Here is a 20,457-nt window from a genome sequence, read left to right as displayed (position 1 = left end):
CAAGAAAACATACAGAAAGAAGCCACCTATTTAACAGATTAGTGTTTTTAAATATTCAACAAATCTTTAGTTTGCCACAACGAGCTAAAATCTAAATTTCATCTTCTACAGAGTACCTCTTAAAGTGGTGTTTTTAAACATATTTAAAAATCAAGCAAAAGCTTGTATCATGCACTCTCTCAGGTGTGCCTTAATAAAGGAGGCAAGGCCCAGGTGAACTGCCCACCCCTTTTTTATAGACTCCACCCCTTCTCCTGACTTCCTGTTACCTTTCCTTCTTCATAAATTAGTGACCCAATTTTACTAGTTCACTACTGAGTAGTTCACTACTGAGTAGCTAAATCTATGAATAGTTGATTTTACGCTTTGTATTAATAATTATGATATGCAAAGAAAAAAACAAAATAAGAATTATAATGACGGTCAAGTCAGCATCTTGAAAATGCTGTATTAAGCTGCAGCTTATGAAAACAAACATTTTCTATAGTTGAAACATTGAAAGTGTTTAACAGGACACCTGACTTTTATCCCGGCGTCCTCAAAGGAAATGTAACATTATCTTCAGTGAGGTTTTCTCCTATTGCAATCATTCCAATCTGTCATTTCTGACAGCGGATCAGACTGGCATTTTTCAGGGAGTGAAGGAGGAGTAAGGAGCAGCCACAGTTGTGAGCTGTTAGATGAAGAGCTGGAGGCGACAGGCTGCACACCTCCAACTTCTCAGCCAGGTATCCAGCTCACTGTGCGCAACTGTTCACAGATTCATGCTGAGAGCAGGATAAAATTAGATCACGATTTCTCACATAATGATGGAGAAGGAGAATTACTGCCTGATTTCTCTATTAAAACCACAAGACTTTCGCCTCCCTCAGAATACTGTGACCTATTAAAGCACATTTTCTGTAATCCCATAGAATATATACAAAGATGGACCACACCTCTCCGTTTCCCATCCAGAAATTAGGTCAAAATATCCTGGATAGGAACAACACCATCTTCGCACTGTTTCAAGGTCCTGCAGATATGCTCTTGACCAATCACGAGTCAGTCTCTGCAGTCAACAAATGAACACATGAACACATGAACATCTTTAGTGTGATAAGATAAGAACATAGAAGACCAACAAACACAGACCATCTTAGAGAAAACTGTATTTTACAGGTTCTTATTTTTGTTTCTTGTAAGGAAACATGGAGGAGAGAGCTATACGGCAGTCAACCACTAGGAGGGATCAACACGCTTTGGCTTCACTTTGGTGTTCACCTTTGGGGAGCTATAAAAATAACGGGAAAAAATATCACCCATCTTTAAATAAAATCAATGGGCATCATCAGAAACTACAGGTGTCGCTCAAACAACCAGGACTGAAAGTTGTCCACCTTAATTAAGTGCATAACTCCATTAAATGTCCATATTTAGTTTTCATCAATGGAAATTTCTCAACTACTTACAAACAACTATTTCATTAATGTTTTGTTCAGGCATCACTTAACTTTTCACAGGCTCAAAATGTCCCTGCAAAACAACTGACATCATCCGACCACAGCTGCACTTTATGTGTTGTGCAAGTTGCCAAATGTTAGCACGCTGAACACTATAAACTGAGATGGCGGACGATGTTAACATTAAACCTGCTTAACAATAGCATGCTAGCAATGCCACTTGAGAGCATGTTAGCACGCTGGTGATAGCATTTCGGTCTGAGAGTCCACTGTGTCGAAACACAAGAGTCAGGGCGGCTGGCAGGGCTTGAAACTCTTCACAGGCCGGTGGACTCTCCAAAGGTCAAACACGGGTTGCACTCATTTTAATGTCATTTACAACTTATTAACTCACGAGCACACATGCAAACTCTCTCTGAAGCAGCAAAGGAACAGGCGTCCCCCCCCCCCCCATCTTCTTACCATTCCATCCTTTCTGGATGTTCAGATCCGTGTTGTTGTTTTTCAAACGCTCACCTCTCGCTGCCACATGGCGCTGCCAACATTTAAATGAGCCTTGAACAGCATTAAATATTTTTTTCTGTGCAGTATATTTTGATGTTGCATAATCAAATGCATTTCTCCCCCCCTCCAGTCATCTGCATAAAGTATTTCAGCAGGGACATACAGAAAAATTCTAAAGCGCTCGCCAGACACCCAACCTCGAATTGTTAACATCCTAAATGGGAAAAAATAGGCAATACTGAGCAGTGAAAAGCTTATAAATTAGATATGAAAGGATGATCCTGATAACATGTATAAAATCCCTATGTAATCATCCCTTGAGGGGGTAGCAGTGACCTTGACGGGCTAAAAATTGTTTTGTTAAAACTCAATTTTCTGCACACACAATGTTGCTGGGAATAATAGAGGAAAATGCGACAGTGTTTGCAGAGAATCTCACTATCTTGCCTCTTTGCAGTCAGACAGCTCCTTGCCACAGGGTAAAAAGGTATTATATGTAATGTTTGTTACAGCCAGACTGTGTTTTTTCTTCATGATAGTTTCACGTTATGATGTAAAGAGGGAGTTTGCTTGTTGGAATAAGAATAAGGCAATTTTTTTAGTTTTTTACCATCTCTTGATATTAGCAAGTATAATCTCCTCTACTTCTTCAAGGTGTTTTTTCCAATTCATCCTGTGACTTAAATATTGACTTCATATACTGTTTTGGAGAGTTTAGATTTTGACACTGCAGGATTTTTGCATAATCCACAATGTGGCCTTCAATCTGAACCGTTGTTTAAAATGTACATTCTATATCACTCCTAAAACGTTTAAGATGCATCAATGTCTTTCTCTCAAATATTGAGCCAGCCCTCTTATTTGAGATTCTTATATTGATGTGCAGCCACTCCACCGATAATAACTGAGACTCTGACTGAGCATTTGTACAGTGGCAAATTAAACTTTTACAACTGAGAAAGATTTGTATATTTTTAGCCTGAAAACGCTCTGTCACCATCAAACAATGTCATGTCATACTCACCTCTTCCCTCGTAGTCAGACAGGTTTCTATTAGCATGATGTTACGGTTGCGGGCTGATGAAAGGATGTGCTTGGTGAAACAGAGCAAACTCTCCTCACACATTTATGTGAAATATAAAATTCAAAAATATCTCAAAATGAAGAAAAAAAAAAACACAGCTCGTCAGACGCATTTTTTGAGAAACAAGACGGATCTTTGAGCAGACACATTTTATTCCACTTTGATGTTACGCTGAGGGGTTCAATAACATTTATTATCAGTCTTTCATGTGAAACTAGCAACCTGTAATATTCCTTTTGGATTAGCAAGACAGGATGGGACTGCTCCTCTGGCACACACTTCACAGGTTTCAGGATGTTTCTGGAAAAAAAAAAGGGTTGTAATATTAATCACACATATCTGAAACAGCAGGGATCTGTTTCCATGGTGATTTTATGACATTTATTTCAAACCCCAGTCGTCTCTCAGGGTGATGATTGTTCCACAGATCCAAACCCTCCTCCTCTTTCTCTTATGTCACGATGAGTCAGAGATCAAATCCTGCTTGCCAACACCTTGACATCAAGGTAAAACAGCCGAGAGAGAAAACGTGAGGACTGGAGGAACACATACAGTATGTAAACTGAAATTCACTGACTGATTTACAGAGGAGGGGTGCGGGAAATATAGTTGCTTCAGCAGGAATCTAAAGACAGTTTTTTACTGCCTGGTGCGTCACGGATCCCCTCTTGGACTGAGGTGCTGAAAGAGGCATTAACAGCTTGCTGCCTGAAAAAAACCTTATCCAAAATAGAAGTGTTGCCCCCCACCACCAGTATTCCAGACACAGAGTGCCAGCCTTGAGTACAAGCGGAGTGCCAAGGCCGAGCCTTGATATCTTAGACCCACTGTTAAGTGGACTCATGGGACACTTGCTTTGCAGGGTCAGTCGTGGCTTGTTGTTGGTGGTTTGGAGAGATGGTGGCTGTCAAGATGTCGTCATCATTCATCTCTTGGGCTCAGCGTTTTAATTTCCATTACTGTCTCAGCTGTAGCTCTGGCAAAGTGAAGCCTATTTTTAAAAGCATTGGAGCAGGGGTCGTGATGAGGGAACAGACCTGTGAAATTAATGAAATTGATGGTTAAGATATGAATGCTGCCAAAGTTGAATTATTACTGTGCAGCCAGGTGCTTTAGTTTGTCTTGCAGACAGAAACATGCCTAATCTGCCATCTCATTAGACACCCTTGAGCTTTTCAAGTAACCTAGATCTGGGATCCTGCAACTTTGATGTACTTATCCTATCAGAAGCGTTTTTGTCTTAAGGCCGCCACTTTCAGAATTTTTAAGCCCAATTATTCCTCATGATCTGTGAAACAACTTTATTATATTTATCTCAGCCTCACTGGTTCTGTAAACCTTCTGAATAATGCACTATTCCCCTGCTGAAATCCAACATTCTCTCTTTTGCCTGAGGCCAACCCTACAGAAATCAAGAAGATGTGCACAAAGCAAGGTTGCATGAATGCAGCTTCCACGTGCGGGTGCTTGTGAGTGTGTGTGTTTATGTAATTCAAATTAAACTGTTTGTTTTAAAGTGCATATTTTCAGCTGTTTTGTGAAGGGCTGACTGGAAGCGCTGACTGGTTGAAGCGCTGACTGGTTGTGTGTTCACAGTATAGAGGAGAATGCACACAATGTAAAAAAAAAGCTTGATACCGTTAAAAAGCATTGTAGAAGAATTCAGTGACGAACAAGTGCCCCCAGATATGTGTCGAAATTACCATGATCTTTCTTCTCCTGAGGATTCAGATCACAAGCCGCCGCTCTTTAAACAGTTTAGAGTCCCCACTCTTGAAACTGTGACTTTCTCAACACTATGCTGCTGGTGTTGCATGATATGAAATAATGAGAATGTACAAATTAATTTACATAATTGTTGTTTAATTGCAGCAGCCAAGGGCGATATGGCTCCAGCAGCCCCTGCTGGTAAGTGCCTTGATGACATCTAATCTGAGGCCACAAGCTGTGCTCCGAAAATCCAATTTATTTTTGAGTTAGACGTCCACTAATCAGCAATTATACAGTTAAACTATAATAACCACGGAAATACAAATGTTTGAATAAAAGCTTCCCATAAAGGATGTTTAATTTTCTGATCCATTTTTCTTGTGTCTGTCTTTTTCAGAAACGAAGGGTAAGAAAAACACACTTCAATCAGTCTTTGTGTTTGTGTGTGTGTGTCCCATTGATGTAACTGTCTGTACGTCACCATCATCTTCATCATTGTGCAAAATAATGTGTCTTTCCCCTCATCCAGAGATGCCAGCAGAGGAGGAGGGTAAGATGTAGAGAGTGAAACAAACACAGAAGCAGTGAACTTCTGTGGTGATGGAGCTGAGTGTGGAGATGCATGATCCCACCTGTGTCACTGCAGCACGCACACACACACACCCACACACCCACACACACACACACACACACACAAACTCACACACAGGTTTTTTTGTTCTTTCATTGGCAGCGAGAACATGTTATAGGTTTATTTTAAGCACCAGAGATGATAATTAAATTAAGCGCTAGGAGCCAAATAGAAGGTGTTTAATTTATTGGTAAGCATCGGGATGTAGGAACACATATCATACGTGGGTATTTGACTTCGCATTAAGAGCAGATCGAGTGCTCTCAAATCTGTGAATTCATACTGTCACACAAATTCATCTTTTTGAACCTCTGCTACTTAAGAATGACTAGAGCTGAGGGTTTTGCCCCGGTGAAGCCCCCTCTTTGTAAAACAAGAGTTGTTTTATGCTTTGAGATAAGGAAATCGATTAACAGTATGTATGTTTCACTCTCTCTTTTCATTTGGTCATTAAGCTCACACCAGATGCACACACTCTGTTCCCTAAACCCTCCAGATTTTTGTCCTCAAGATCCATTAATTATTTTTTGAGAAATCAACAAAAAAAATTTGCGCCATTTTAAAGAAAGTGAAAAAAGAAATCCGCCCCAAAATTGTAAGAGTTCATTCTGGACCCATTACCACATCAGTGATAATCTGAAACTCTGTGTAATTGGTTAAATCTTGAATTTATAAACAAACCAACAAACGGAAAGGTAATTTGAGAAAATCTTTAGTCAAAATAAAATTACTCTATTAAAAGTAAAAGTCCTCCATTCAAACCCTAATTTTAGTGATAATGCAGAATTATTTGCTTATTTATTTATGAATGTATATAAGGTAAAGTCACAGGCAGGAGAGTGATCGCTGTCAGTGTATCATTGACTTATTACCGATGCATGTGTTTGCAGAACGAAGCAGCAGCAGCAGTATTCCTGCCGACTATAGACGAGACAGTTACTTTCTAATCCGTTTGTCGATGAGGTTCAGTGTGTTACTCACCCTGGTGTAGGTTGGGAGATGATGCGGTTTTGTAAGTCTGAAGGAGAGGTCTGAGACAGAGTGAGGACGGCACATTTTTCCTCTCATTTCACTTTCCACTGTGCCTGAAAAATATTGACCTTTCAAGTCCCGATCCATAGTCGAGGGTAATGCATTCAGCTAAATGTTTGACAAGATGCTTCGTGGGTTTAGCGCCCCACAGCAGAGTATAGCTCTGTGATATGTGAGCCATGTACATACATTGCACATGTATGGATGAGGTGGAATCCCGTACCGCACTGCAATGTTGCATGTTTTCAATTTGTCAGGCACCAGAATACAACATATTAACATTTATGTTGATTTCTTCAGCCAGAAGCTTTTTAAAGTTATAATCAACGAGTCCCCTGTGAATTCATTTTGTTGTACATTAATGTGCAAAGTCTATTTGTTGGAATAAATCAGTTCATAGTTTGGAGCAACTGCGTGAGCAAGAAAGTTGTACACGTGTTTCTGTAGGTGTGTGTGTGTGTGTGTGTGTGTCGCTGTCATTCATTTTAGTGGAATTATTGCATATTAATGTGGCTCACTGATTAAATGTGTGTGTGTATCTGCAGGTGGAATTAGGAGGTAGAGCAGTGAGTTATACCAAAGCTGAAACTCACGTTGTCTTTGAAGGGGAAAAGTGGCAAAAGCACAGAAATGCCCCCCCACCTAACGGAAATTTATGATGGTCCAAGGACAAAAAAAAAGAAGCCAACACCTGACCTGAAAAAACATGGCCGACGAGAGCTTGGTTCGTCCCAGCTCATCTCATGTTTCAATGACGACCTAATCAGGCACTTTGCCAACATTTGTAAATCCTCATATTATGGTGCCCCTTGTGTTTCAATAACTCCACCTTTTTCAGAGAGAGTCAAGAGCACGTCTGAGTGAAAGACACCCACCATGGTGGGGGGTGCATATTGAGAAAATTGAGGAAAACTAATTCTGTAAAAAAAAAAATTATTAGTGTAAAATTACACTGTCTAATGTATTCTTGTAATATTACTTACACATTCTTGAAATGTAGGAGATTGAACCCGAAAGCCAGTGCACCAGTCTCAAAGTAACACTGCTTATTCAATTTTCTTACCACATACAACATTTAGACTGATTATATTGTTATGATTTTTTTTAATATATTTTTTAATTGGTGCTGTTTCCCTTTCACATTACATCACTATGTCACTTTTAATGGGGGAGATGCAGTTGGTTGTAGAGAGTGAGCGCTGCCCTGTGGCTTAAACGTTTTTTCAGTGTGTGTTTGTGTGTGTGTGGATGGGTGTGTGCGTGAGTGTTTATGCTCATTTTAGCTTGACTCATCTGTTAAACTAACCTGCATCGATTTATCTCTAAAAGGATCAATATAGCTCACAGAGCAAGTGCTGGTTCATGAAGATGAGTGTTATTCTGTCATACATGAGTGTGTGTTTATGTGCAGCGTGCACACATGAAGGCTTGTGTATCAAATGCATGCAGAACATTAAACTCATGTTGTCCAGTCTATCTGCTTAACCTGTGCTTAGTCTTCATTAACCTGCTCTAGGTGAGGGCTTTGCTTTGTCATTAAAGTGTTTGTACTGTGTGTGTGTGGGTGTGTTTGGTTCTGTGTGTGTGTGTGTGTGTGGGTGTGAGAGAGAGCGAGTGTATGAAGATATTGCATTTGTACATATAATTGGGCTTAAATACTGTCTTTAATCAAATCTTTGTTTAACAGCTTTTTCATTCATAATACATCACACACACACACACACACACACACACACAAACACACACACACACACACAAACACAGACACACACACACACAGTCTAAGGAAACCACAGAATTTCTATTGGAAGAGTTTTAACCCTCCATTGACTGATTTCCATGTGCCGACTTTCTTTTCATTCAGAGAACAATGAGCCTAGGGATGGTAAGAAAAAGACATAACTCATTATTTCCCAGCCTGCTTGTGATTTCCATTTTTCTGCCTGCAACTCGTGTGTCTGGGCATCTGATGGTCTGAAACTCTTCCCCCCTAAAGCCTGGGATTGCTCTGGTGACAGCCTGTACTTAGATCATCTTCCACTGCGCTGATTTAGTAATTTTAAGGATAATCACGTTTGCAGGGACATCGATTTCTTGACATCGAGAGCATAAATAACCACAAAATTAACTTTATTTTGGTAACAAACAAATGTGACAGAGCAAATAGATGAAGAAGAGGATGAAAGCAACGCAAACACACAAGTTAAAAGCAACTCAAGTCACAGTCAGATGAACTGTCACATGAAACAAGTTGACAGTAACATAAATACATAAAATACAAATATAACACACAACAGAGTAGCCCGTGACAGCGACTTGCAATTAGATTTCAAAGCGAATTAAAAGTAAAGTGATTTAACTGGTTTCACCAAAGCATTCAAGGGAACGTTTGAGTGTTTTAAATGGGAAATGAACTGATGACCTCTGGTTTATGAAAAACAACGAGATATATCCTGACTGTACTTCTGCTGGGTATATATCATGTTTGTGTCTTGTGGATAGAGCCTGAGTGACTATCAGCCAATACGAGCCTTTTCACATACATATTGGTGTCTGCATTGGATTTTTCTGATATAAAAAAATATATTTAAAAGAATTAACAATGCAGAAATAAGGTGCATTCAGGCGTAAAACGTATTAATGTTGTAATATATAAATATATCGGCTGATATATTGGTGTCTGAATTTGACTGGGAATCTATATTGGCTGTGCTCAACATGTGGTTTTACTACATCGTCCTCCTGCTGGAGAATATAGCAGCTCAGTGTAAGACTGCAGATTATTTCATTCATCATTTATAACCTTAGTTGATTGAGGGAATTTGAGACCCAGTGTTTCCTGTCTGCTGGTGCTCTGATGATAAATTGATGATATACTGAATAAGTCATAACTGTGAAATTATACTATACATTCTATGTATAGGACTATCATTTATGGATGGAATGGGTAGATGTTACTATTTTAACACAGCAAAACCCAGCACCGGGGTTAAGTATTAAATTACCTGGTATTTAAAAGATTTTCTGAGTCTATGAATTTCTGATCTTTTCCTAATAATTTCCTAGTAGCAGCTGTGTAAATTGGATTTAATTACAGTAAAATACAGCGTTTAAACAGTAACCAGAAAAATAATAAATTTCAATAACATGCTGAGTTAGTTCAAATCCAGGATTGTTTGAATTGTTTGTCAGTAAACATGCAATCGTGCATGTACATTTCATATGTAACTCTACGTGAAGAAGACCTTCATCATTGTATAATCGTTATTATTTAACCTGACTTTTCCACATGCTGTAGGAGGGTTCGTCTCTTGAACATAGACAGTATATGTTGTTTTTGGGCATTTGCTGTTGTTGCACTGGGGAAGACAAATTCCAATTAATTCCAAACTTGGTCTCTGTTTTTGCCAAAAATAGAATTACTTCTGAAAGTTACTTGAATGGATCACTATATTTTGGGAAATTAATGATCCCATAAAATAAAGCTTTCCCACTTAATTTTTTATTGTGGGTTGTTACAAATCACCCGAAATATGAATAGGGTTTCAGTCAATTAGTCTTGGTGGGTTTGTCCAAAAAAAGCCAAACGTTCCCAGAGCCAAGGACAGCGGAGTTAAATTCACTTAGCAACCCTCATCCAGAACCCAGCCAGTGTCCAATGTGACATAAATAAATAAGAGTGCAAACATTCAAAAGTGCCCCCTGGATACCATTCCAGGATCAGCTTCACCCACTTAGCATTCTAACTGAAACCTTTTAAATCATCCTGAACATCTGAACTTGGATCTGTCCTCAGGGGCACTTTTGATTAAAAGATCAAATTAACTGAGCCCATAAAAGCAGAGAGAGAGAGGAAGAGGCGCAGACAGTGTGGCTCTCTGAATTTATGGAGGTGCATGACCTTATTTGACACGTGACCCTGGATCCATTCTCTCAGAAACTGTGCGTGTCCAATGGATGACCACCGGGGCGCTCCTCAATCTACTTGATTGGTGGTTCAATGTGGCTTTATTTTTGCCAATTATTTGTGTAAAAACACTTTGATATGAAACTTGACTCTATGTCTGATTCAAACTGTGAAAGAAACAAGAGAAAACAGGAAGATTGCATACCTCCGCCACGGCCCAACAGTCCCCTTATGAAACCACATTTAAATTCACTGGATCTGGATTTTAATTTGAGTTTTAATAACACACTCATAGATAGGCCCTTAAATATGCCAGACTTTTTTTCATCCAGATATATTAATTATCTTCTGAGAAATCAACGGAAAAAATCCAGATCCGCACAAACATTTAAAGAGTTGACCCAAACCACATCCTTCTACTACGTTTGGTTGTAGGCCGCTCTGTAGTTTTATCATAATCCTGCAAACTCATAATCTCCTTGGCGGAGGCAAACGTTCATGTAAATTACAAACTCGTGAATTCAGCGCAGACAGAGTTATATCTGAACACAACGTTTGAAGATGTTGCCAATTAACAGTTGTGTGGTTTCTTTTTGGTAAAAGGAAAAAAATGGATTTGTTAATTGGAGTCGGAGGAGTGTTTTTTGGAGTGTGAGAGCACGTTGAGGGAACGTGTGAGTGTTCCTCACCTCAAGTCAAGATCATCATTGGGCCAATTACTGTTGAACAGCGCAGCAGCACAGTTACCGCACAGACTGACGTGTTCCCCCGCTCTCTCTCTCTCTCTCTGTCATTCTTTTTTTTCCCCCTGCGATGCAGAGTTGCCTCCTGATGGTAAGAGAAATTGATACGTTTGCGTTTTTTTCTGTAAAGCATCTCAACTGACAAGCAAACACCTAACATCAATTTACTTGCAACAGAAACAAGTGAACGGATAAAAGAGCTGCTCATTTTTTTCATCGTCGAGATAAGAGCGTACAGCGCCAGCGTATTCTGTCAGGGTGGCAGCAGATTGCGGAGTCATCTCTAATGTGATGTTCTTCAGAGGTGATCTGAGGAGTTTCTTTATTCCCCGGGGGCCAGTCTGTTCCAGCGGCTTCCTTAGACGCCTATCACACGTCAGATGGTCCCAAATGGTTTATACGATGAAACAGCAAAGGCCTTACGTCGACACGCTGTATGGGTGTGCCTCATGGAAAGACTGTTGCTCAGTTTCACTGTTAAATAACTACACAAAATGAATAGATCCCTGTGCTCAGAGGGTAGAATTTAGTGATTTAAGACTTCTCATTTTCAAATAACACTTTTCCCCAATGATCAGCAAGCGTTTATTTTCTATGTAAAAGCACCAGGGTTAAGAAACCTGCTGATTTGGTGGTTTGCTTGATCGCCTCGTCTTCTGTTGTCTTTTACAATCTGTTTGTAGTGTCTTTATCTGAGTAACGAACCAGATTGTGGTTTTCTTGCTTTAATTTGTCCCCTGTAATCCCTCCATATAACACACATGCTACAGAGCTTGGACCGGGGGAGGATCCTCAGACGGGCGAGCAGACCGGCTTGTTTGTGTTGAAGCCGGAGACCATCACAGCAACAAAAGGTGATCTGCCGTAAAAAAATCCTGAATTACTTCCAAAATGAAGGGAGTGGTTTACTTCAGGCCAAATTGTAGCTGGAATTCAGACAGTTAATCAATTTTAATTAATCGCTGCATTTCATTACTGTTCTTGGCAGGCAAGGACATCACGTTTGTTGCTAAAGTGGACTCCACGAAATTAACAAGGAAGCCGACGATGAAATGGCTGAAGGGGAAGTGGCTCGACCTTGGCAGCAAAGCTGGAAAGCACCTGAAGTTTAAAGAGTCTTATGACAGGAACACCAAGGTGGGCATGTTCGCACTGAAGGGTTGTCTGTGCATTCATTGCTAAACATAGATGTCAGGCCGTGCAAGCTGTGTGGGTTTGTGGATGGCAATGTGTGTGGAGATAATTTGTTCCACCACTGGGTCCAGACAATAGACTGCATTAAAACATGAAAGCTCCTATAAACGAGTGAGGCAGAATAAGTATTCCGGGCTAGCTGCAGTGGTCGCCTCCTCCATGTTAGCAGATAAGATGTGATATGACCTAAAAAAAAGGTGTATCACACTGATGTATGTTCAACTGTTTGGTTTTAAGATGAACAACAGCTAAAGACGCCAGCACCTGTATCTGTACAGTAGGAGGAAGTGGAGACATGTTGTCCATCTTGTACACTGATACACTTTGTTGGTACAGCACGAAAAAATACATTTAATGAATTGTCATGAACCTTTGTAACAATCCTAAAAACAGTCTAAATAGAGAGTCAGTCCAGACAAGCAGACGTATCCAAAACAAAAAGGGTAAAAATGCGAGATCTAAAAAAAAAAACCCTGCTGGGTCGCTGACAGAGAAGTGACGTGGCGAGAAGAGAAGAGAAACACAGAGTAAATTAGATACAGGTGCACTAATGGAGGTGGGCAGGTAATCAATAAATGGTGGGAATGCAAAGACAGGAAGTGAAGTTCACTGAAATGAAACATGGAAAGTAACAAAATAAAATAGGAACAAACTGTAAATGTACAAAAACTGAAAAAAAAAACACAGCTTAAATCAGACTCGACGGGAAGAGTCTTACTGTCCTTTTTCTGACGTCAACTAAAGGTCAAGAATTTGCACATCCTCAGTGAAATGGTTTCAAAGTTTGAGAAATAATCATGAAATTTGATGGTTTCCCAGTTAGCATGCTGCCTTTAGAATTATTAGCCAGTGTGCTGCGGCCTCATAGAGCAGTAATTATGGCTGTAGTCTATTCATCTTTTTGTTTGGGCATACTTTAACTGAAGCTGAAATTCTTCGGCTCAACAATGTATTAATCTCAATGCAAATGCCTAGAATTATTGTTTAAAGACAAAAAGGTTTCTGAAGCCACATTGACACCAATGCAGAGTCAAAAGGATATTCTAATAATGCATCTTAATCTTAACCGTATGCTTGTACAGACATTTAATAAAAATGAGAAGCGAAAATGGGAATCAATAAACAAAGGACTTTCCCAGACAGCTAATATAGTGTAATTGAATAAATCTCACATACAAAATAATTGATTTTACTATGGCACTAAAAACCATCTAGATTTTGTAATTATTTTAGTCAATATTTGTAAATAGATACTCAAACTAAATATAAGAATACAAAAGCAGTAGGATTTTATTAACCATTTTCCTTTCCACCACAAGAGCTGCTTAACATACAATAATATACACTCATTGTAAAAAAGTGCATTCATAAAGCTGCAGAAGCCTATTTTCTTGTTTTTGCATTGAATTTCGAGAAGAATGGTTGAAAATAAAATGGAGGGAATGATGAATGTGTAATCAAACAAGCTGCATCGACCGTCTTGCTGACTGAGCCATCTTCGAAGAATGGCCAACGTTGCTCCTGTGCCTTAATCAGCAAAACATTATCAGTCAAACTGTGTTGCCTTTATAAAACTGCATGAGAGTGTGTGTTTGCAGGTGTTGATGGAATAACGTCCCATTCTCTTTCCGTCAGATCTACACTTACGAAATGAGCATCATCAAAATCGTGGATGGAGACGCAGGTGGCTACCGCTGCGAGGTCGGCGCCAAAGACAAGTGCGACAGTTGCTTCTTCGACATCGCCGTGCAGGGTAGGTCCTGACACAGACACTTAATCACATTGTTATCATCTTCCAATCGGCATGTCCACCATTACTACGTAACAGCCAAGAAGTCAGTGAGTGTGATACACATTAGGTCCTTTCATTTAGTGGCCTAGCTATGACATCAGTCCATTATTCCTTTGCTGATCGAGCCTGCTACGTAATGAATTAACCCAGCATCATTCTCACCATCCTTTGTCCTTCTGTGTGGTTTCAGCTGCAGAAGAGGAGCAGCAGGACAACATCTTGGAGTCGTTTAAGCGATCGTGAGTGTCAGTGCTGGCGAGGGCCAACTCAACATGTCACCCGTCACACTGTCTCCCTTATGCTCCTCTGTAGATCGCTGCCTCTGGGCATCTGTCAGTCTCAACGAGTCTCTGCGCATGTGTTTGTCTGTCCCTCAGTTGTAGCTGACTTTGTGCCAGTCAGACTGTCTGCCATCTTTCTCTTTCTGTCACGTCTGGGTGCGTCTCCCGCCTTGCTGGTTTGCTTCACCTGGAGTCCCTCATGGTTTAGTGTCTGGCGTATTTCATCACATCTTGGCGACAGGCTCTGAAGGGACTTTTTTTTTTTATATGTACCTGTTTCAGTCAGTCTATTTCTGTCTCTGCTTCTCCCTGTGTAAAAGTGTATCTATATGTTTCCTGGGACCGTGTAGCTTTTTAATTAGTTTTGTTATTTTAGCTGTTATGTACCTGTACGTGTGCTGTGTGATCGTAAATCAGCCGACAGCTCCGCACTGACAGCTTGAGTCTCCATATTTGTAATTTGTGTTTAAAAATATAATTTCCTTTCCTCATTAGAGCTTGATCATATGGGCACAGGTAAGATGAGAAAAAAACAACATGCAACAAGACAGCATCATATTGTGCTTTGGACAGGATATCAGTGTGCTTATGTGCAGAGCTGGTATGAGGGAGAGAGGGATGAGGTCGGTGTGATAAATGAAAAGTGAAAAGTTGGTTAAAACTCCAATATGTTGCTGGAGCGAGAACTGATGAGAGTGTTAAACACCTCTTATGTGGAGGTCATGCAGCTCAGTCTCCAGATGGTAAGTGTGAAGGTTCTTATTTCCAATTTGGGGCTCATCTTTGTGTTTATTCGAACATGTATTACAGCAGCATAACCAAACACATGCGGTCTGACACCATTCTTTATGACAGTGATTCCCAGCAGCGGCTACTTGTACCCTACACCGTACATCTTTAGTCGCCAGAGGGTGTGTGGATAGATAATTGATGAAATAGAAATTATCTAAGAGATATACTCGTATTGAATGAGGTGAAATACAACCTGTTGCAATTTAGAGAAATGTAGCAAGTAATCAAGCTAAATCTAAATGTTAAGCTCGTACTAAAAAAAGGTTGAAATATATCATTAAAGTAACAGATGAATTGTTAAAAAGTAAAGGATGAAAAAAGTTTTCCATGGCTAAAAGTAATGGATACATATTTAAAAGAGACTTAAAGGGTTAATGGTGAATATATCAAGCTAAAATGTTATAGAAATCTAAAGATAATGGATATATTGGATATTTTGTTTGAACGTGTGTCATGTAACAGATAGCTAAAGGTAATAGGGTTGAGGTTGATAGCTAAAAGTAACAGCAGAATAGGTTAGCAAAAAACAGAGAGTAAATGATTGAAACAAAACATCATGTATAAATTATTGAATGCTAACGTAAAGGATAAATTATTGAAATGTAGAAGTACAGGATAATCTGTCAAAAAATCTAAATTTAACACATACATGGTTGAAAGACATAACCCGTAGTTAAGGTAATATGTTCAGATTAATTAGCTCAAAGTAACAGCAGAATAAGTTGGGTAAAAGGGGCAACATAGGAGTAACAGATAGATTAAATAGTTAAAAGTGATGATTAAAGACAAAAAAAGAATGTAGACGTAAGGTTAAATCGATGGTGAATAAATGATTGAAAAAAACAAAAACAAAGTATTGATATGTGATTGTAATGGTTCACTTGAAGGGCTGGATCAGATAGGTTGGGAACCACTGCTTTATACATAAAGCTTACTCACTCATTATTTATCTGAGGTCTTTCCTATGCAGCCTTTAATGTACACGTCTCATGTCTGAAATAGCCCAAGCTCTCCGTCTCATGCCTGGGGCATATTGGACTATTTTCTCCTCTTCATGTTGTTGTTTCTCTGACTGGTTGTGGCGGAAAAGGCTTCAAAGGGAAATAGAAAATATTCTGTGGACTACATAGCATTCTTTGGCACTCGTCTGTTCATTTCTCACACAGTGTTTAGAGCTGTGTTTTAGAAAAAGTATGCATGTTTGAGTTGTGTGTATGCTCGCAGGCTTGTCAGAGAACATGCAGGATTTAAACATTAACAGTCTTACGCACGGATAAATGCCAAAATAAAGGAAACACAAAGTAGTAATCGTGTGGGAGCCATTGTGTAGAGTAGACAACTACTGGAGTCAGCAAAAGCTGCAGTCAATACACTCAACCATTTGATGAAGTGAACCATGTGAGCGAGAGCATTATCACTCTGGGAATATTTACCTCCATCTGCATGGCAAGGATAACATGGATGGATGTTATCCTTGGGTGAACCGTTCTACCATAGAGCAAACATGATCACTCCGAATGGCTTTGAATTTATTGGCATTCATCCTGCTCTCCGAGGGGTTCAATGAGCCTCAACCAGGCAGGGGAAATACATTCTATACTGTAAAGGAGCTGCCAAGCCTGTTCACAGTGGAAAACAACAATCACTCGAGCCTGTAGACCTTTATTGGTGTGTGCCACATATAGTAGTTGTCACCTTGTTGAGTACGAGAGGATGACTGATGACATGAATTTCCCCCCATCAGTTGTAAAGTTGCATGTGAGGGAAATAAACGGCTTATGCAGGGGGACTCGACAGTATTCCCCCGTCTGTGAAGTTCTTCTCTTATTATCCAGCATGTAACTGTAATCTTTTCCCATTAATCAATGGGGGATCCTTCCCATTTACTGATGCACATGTAACATCACCTTGGGTGACATCTGTGCTAACAACACCTCAGCCATCTTTAAAAGAGTCAGATTGCATTCCACTCATAAAGAGTCACTGCAGCCAAAAAAAAGGGGGCCACAGCACGTCTGAGGATTTTTATGCACAATGCTAATCATGACGTAATGTTACTTTCCTATTCAGACGCTTTCATGAGGATGTGTTTTTTTAAATGTCCTTTATCTCTCATAATTAAGTTTCTGTTCAAACATGTTTCTTATGGCTCATTTCTGTTATGTCGGTTGCTTACGTGTCGCTTGTCTGTGTTGCTTGAATTTAGGGCATGATGGTAACTTGTAGTCCTCATCAAATGCTGTGCTCCATGTTCTCACACATGCGTTTTTTTGCATCTATCTGAACACAGGATGAAAAAGGGGTAAGCATTAGCAATAGGCACTGATTCTTGAGAAGACAACTGTGTGCTGTTGTATCGGCTCATGTTGCTCGTGCTGGTGTTATAATTGTGTATTGTAATTTTTATAAGTGTTTGGAATCAAATGGACTCGTTACTGGAAGTACATTATCAATGCTGCTTTATTACTCCCTATAAAAATACCATGATAATCTCCCAAATCATTCTTATTTTAACTCCAGTGGAAATGCAGATGAGGATGCTGGTGATCTTGACTTCAGTGCTTTGCTCAAGAAAAGGTAAAGTCATTAACTTTTTTCAGAGAGACATCTTTTATCCTGAACCGTCTTATTAAATGGGATTTCATTCACATTAGAAAGGAGAAGAAAGAACAGGATCCAAAAGAGGAAGTGGATGTTTGGGAAATCCTAAAGGATGCCAAGCCCTGTGACTACGAGAAGATTGCCTTTCAGTACGGCATCACAGACCTGAGGGGCATGCTGAGCAGGCTGAAGAAAATGAAGAAGGCGGTGGAGCCCAAGAAGAGTGACGGTGAGGATTGAGGGAAGAGACAAGAGAGGGGTTATGAGGCAAAAGCAGACTGTGTACTAGGAGTGAGGCGGCAGACATGAAAGGGAAGCTCTCAGTGTTTAAAGGCCTCGGGGGACAAGTTATATAGCTGGGACGACAGGTGGAATGTGTGCTTGCATATGCTTGCTGCTGGGTCGGCACTTAGGGATTATTTGGCTATAAAAGCAGTGGTTGAACTACACTAACTTGATTCTTTATTGTCAGCTTTCATCCGGAAGCTGGAACCAGCCTACTCAGTGAACAAGGGCAAGAGGATCCAGATCAGTGTGGACGTGGCTGACCCCAACGCTTCAGTCAAGTGGCTGAAAAATGGACAGGAAATCAAGCCGTCAGCCAAGTGAGCCAATTACTACTGTCTGGGATGCGTATGTGCATTTGTGTGTATGTGGAATTTGTTTGTGTAGTGGACGATGTGGGCATGTCTATTTAACAAGCAGCCTAAGTGATTGGGTAAATGGTTGCAGACTGACAGCCAACTGTCCAAATGCAGCGAACTCCTGAACTTAACTTCTCTGATAGCCTTAATATAAATATAAACCACAATTAATTAAATTTTGGCCACTCAATGCGCAGTATTAAAATCAAGACAATGAAATAAAAGACATTAAAATGTTCCTGTTCATGAATAGTGATGACTTTGTGAACACGGAAATAAATTACGAAATGACTAGTTCATCCATCTATACAACTAAGCGCTCTCCTCAAAAGGGCCTCCACTCCAACTTTCTAGAATCTACTACAATCCTTCAGTCTGGTCCGTTCCTCAGACATGGCTGAAGTAGCTGTGTCCATTAACTCACTCATTTGCTTGTTTTTTTCTGTTGAGCTGGGATCCTGCAAAAGTCTAGGGCTCGAAAACAAACAAAACAAATGTCCTTATATAAACTTAACTGTTTAACTGTGTATCAGTTATCCATTATTTCCCAACATAATTGCCAAATGATAACACTAACACACAGGCTAATGGCTAACCATGCTTGACGTAGATAATTTAGCTAGCTAGCTTAATTGATTTGATTTAGTAGCTAATGCTATTCCAAATAATACAACTAGTAAGGTTGTATTTGAGAATAAAGTCTGTCAATATGCCATGAAACTTTACATTGACTGAACAGTGCTGTGTAAATGATTTATTAAAGCTCTGACTTTGGTATATGACTAACAGGAGATTTAACTGTTATAGCGTCTTTAGCTTGCTGAGCTCTCACCAGAGTCTGTGTCATCCGCCTCTTTGCTCTTTTCCCCTCCTCCTTCAAAGGCAACCATTGGTGTTTTATTGAAGAGAGTACAGCTGTCGCAATTGGCATTTTTTTCAATGACTCCGCCATCTGCCATTTTGAGGAGCTGCATGCTGCTCAATGAAGTGAGGCAGGCCTCTTCCTGTTTTGATTAAGACAGTTACTATGGGAGAGGGGTCTTTTCTTGCCCTGAATGGAGCCTCACAGGAGGAGCTTCCAGGCTTTGCACTGCGACCATCCAGCTCTAACACATAAAATGTTCTAGGTTACAGACAGATAGACTGGTATAACGATTGCAATACCCTAAAATGAGCATAGATACCGGATTATACAATCCTGGTCTTTTTTGTTCAATTTCAAATCCTAACCCTAACCCTAACAACTGTGGGATGTGTTTGTTTAAGACGATAAACTAAGTATGAATATGGTCCAAAAAAACGTTACTATACACTTTAGATTTAGTGCTTTACTATTAACACTGAAGCTCACCTTAGACAGATGCAATTTTTGAGGAATGTCCCATTCCAATGTTATTTTTCCAATGCAATTTCTCCCATTTTACTTATATTGATAAAAAAAATATTCATCATTTCAACTCAGAAGTTGAGTTAAGTTGCATTGTCGATAAAGTAGGTGCCAACATTTTTACATTTGTAAATGTCTGTTTAGTAAAGAGAAGATGCACATGCATGCCCAAACGTGGATGCTCCGACTCACGTCAGTCTTTTACAGGGACTGAGCTAGAGTGGCACTTAAATGTCTACCTCTACTAAGGCCGAACAATCTCAATCTGCACCAAATTGCTCAAACGCTTAAATCAGTTTAGTCAATTTGCATAATCCTGGCGACAAATAAACCAACAAAAAGACATGGGGGAAAATATATCTTCCTTTCACAAAACGACTCAACTGTAGCTCAGCCTTAAAGCAGTTAACATTAAGTTTCATACAATCGAGTTCTCTGATATGAAAGCTTGTAAAGAGGGTAACCATGGAAATCGTTCCCATCACTACCTGTGTGATGAGAGTGAGGCACTACTGTAGTCTTTTGATATTTGTCACTATGTGTGTTCAAAAAGCAAAAGCACCTCATACGGTGCCCGTGAGTTCTGAAGCTCTTTGTCAATGTGTGAATTATTTGTCTTGGTCTAAAACTATGAGTCACTCTGTTGTCTACTTTGCCCTTTGTTTCGGATTGTGACTCGGATTTACTGGAAGCGGTTCTCTCTCTCGCTCTCT

General features: G+C 39.8%; 1 protein-coding gene across 1 annotated transcript in view; it reads left to right on the top strand.

Moving 5' to 3' along the window:
* The first annotated feature begins 4,916 nt into the window (after nt 1–4,916).
* The window catches only part of mybpc2a (myosin binding protein Ca), a 36,197-nt gene continuing 20,656 nt past the window's right edge, over nt 4,917–20,457 (top strand). The window contains exons 1-10 of the mRNA XM_062408148.1: nt 4,917–4,938; nt 5,138–5,146; nt 5,270–5,297; nt 11,762–11,907; nt 12,042–12,190; nt 13,883–14,000; nt 14,230–14,278; nt 17,633–17,689; nt 17,767–17,942; nt 18,186–18,318. Of these exons, the coding sequence (XP_062264132.1) occupies nt 4,917–4,938; nt 5,138–5,146; nt 5,270–5,297; nt 11,762–11,907; nt 12,042–12,190; nt 13,883–14,000; nt 14,230–14,278; nt 17,633–17,689; nt 17,767–17,942; nt 18,186–18,318 (887 nt within the window). The remainder of the gene's footprint in view (nt 4,939–5,137; nt 5,147–5,269; nt 5,298–11,761; nt 11,908–12,041; nt 12,191–13,882; nt 14,001–14,229; nt 14,279–17,632; nt 17,690–17,766; nt 17,943–18,185; nt 18,319–20,457) is intronic.

This window comes from Platichthys flesus, chromosome 16 (genome assembly GCF_949316205.1).
Source record: "Platichthys flesus chromosome 16, fPlaFle2.1, whole genome shotgun sequence".
NCBI classification, from domain to species: domain Eukaryota; kingdom Metazoa; phylum Chordata; class Actinopteri; order Pleuronectiformes; family Pleuronectidae; genus Platichthys; species Platichthys flesus.
Note: the sequence above shows the minus strand (reverse complement) of the source record. Positions and strands in the feature narration are given on the sequence as shown.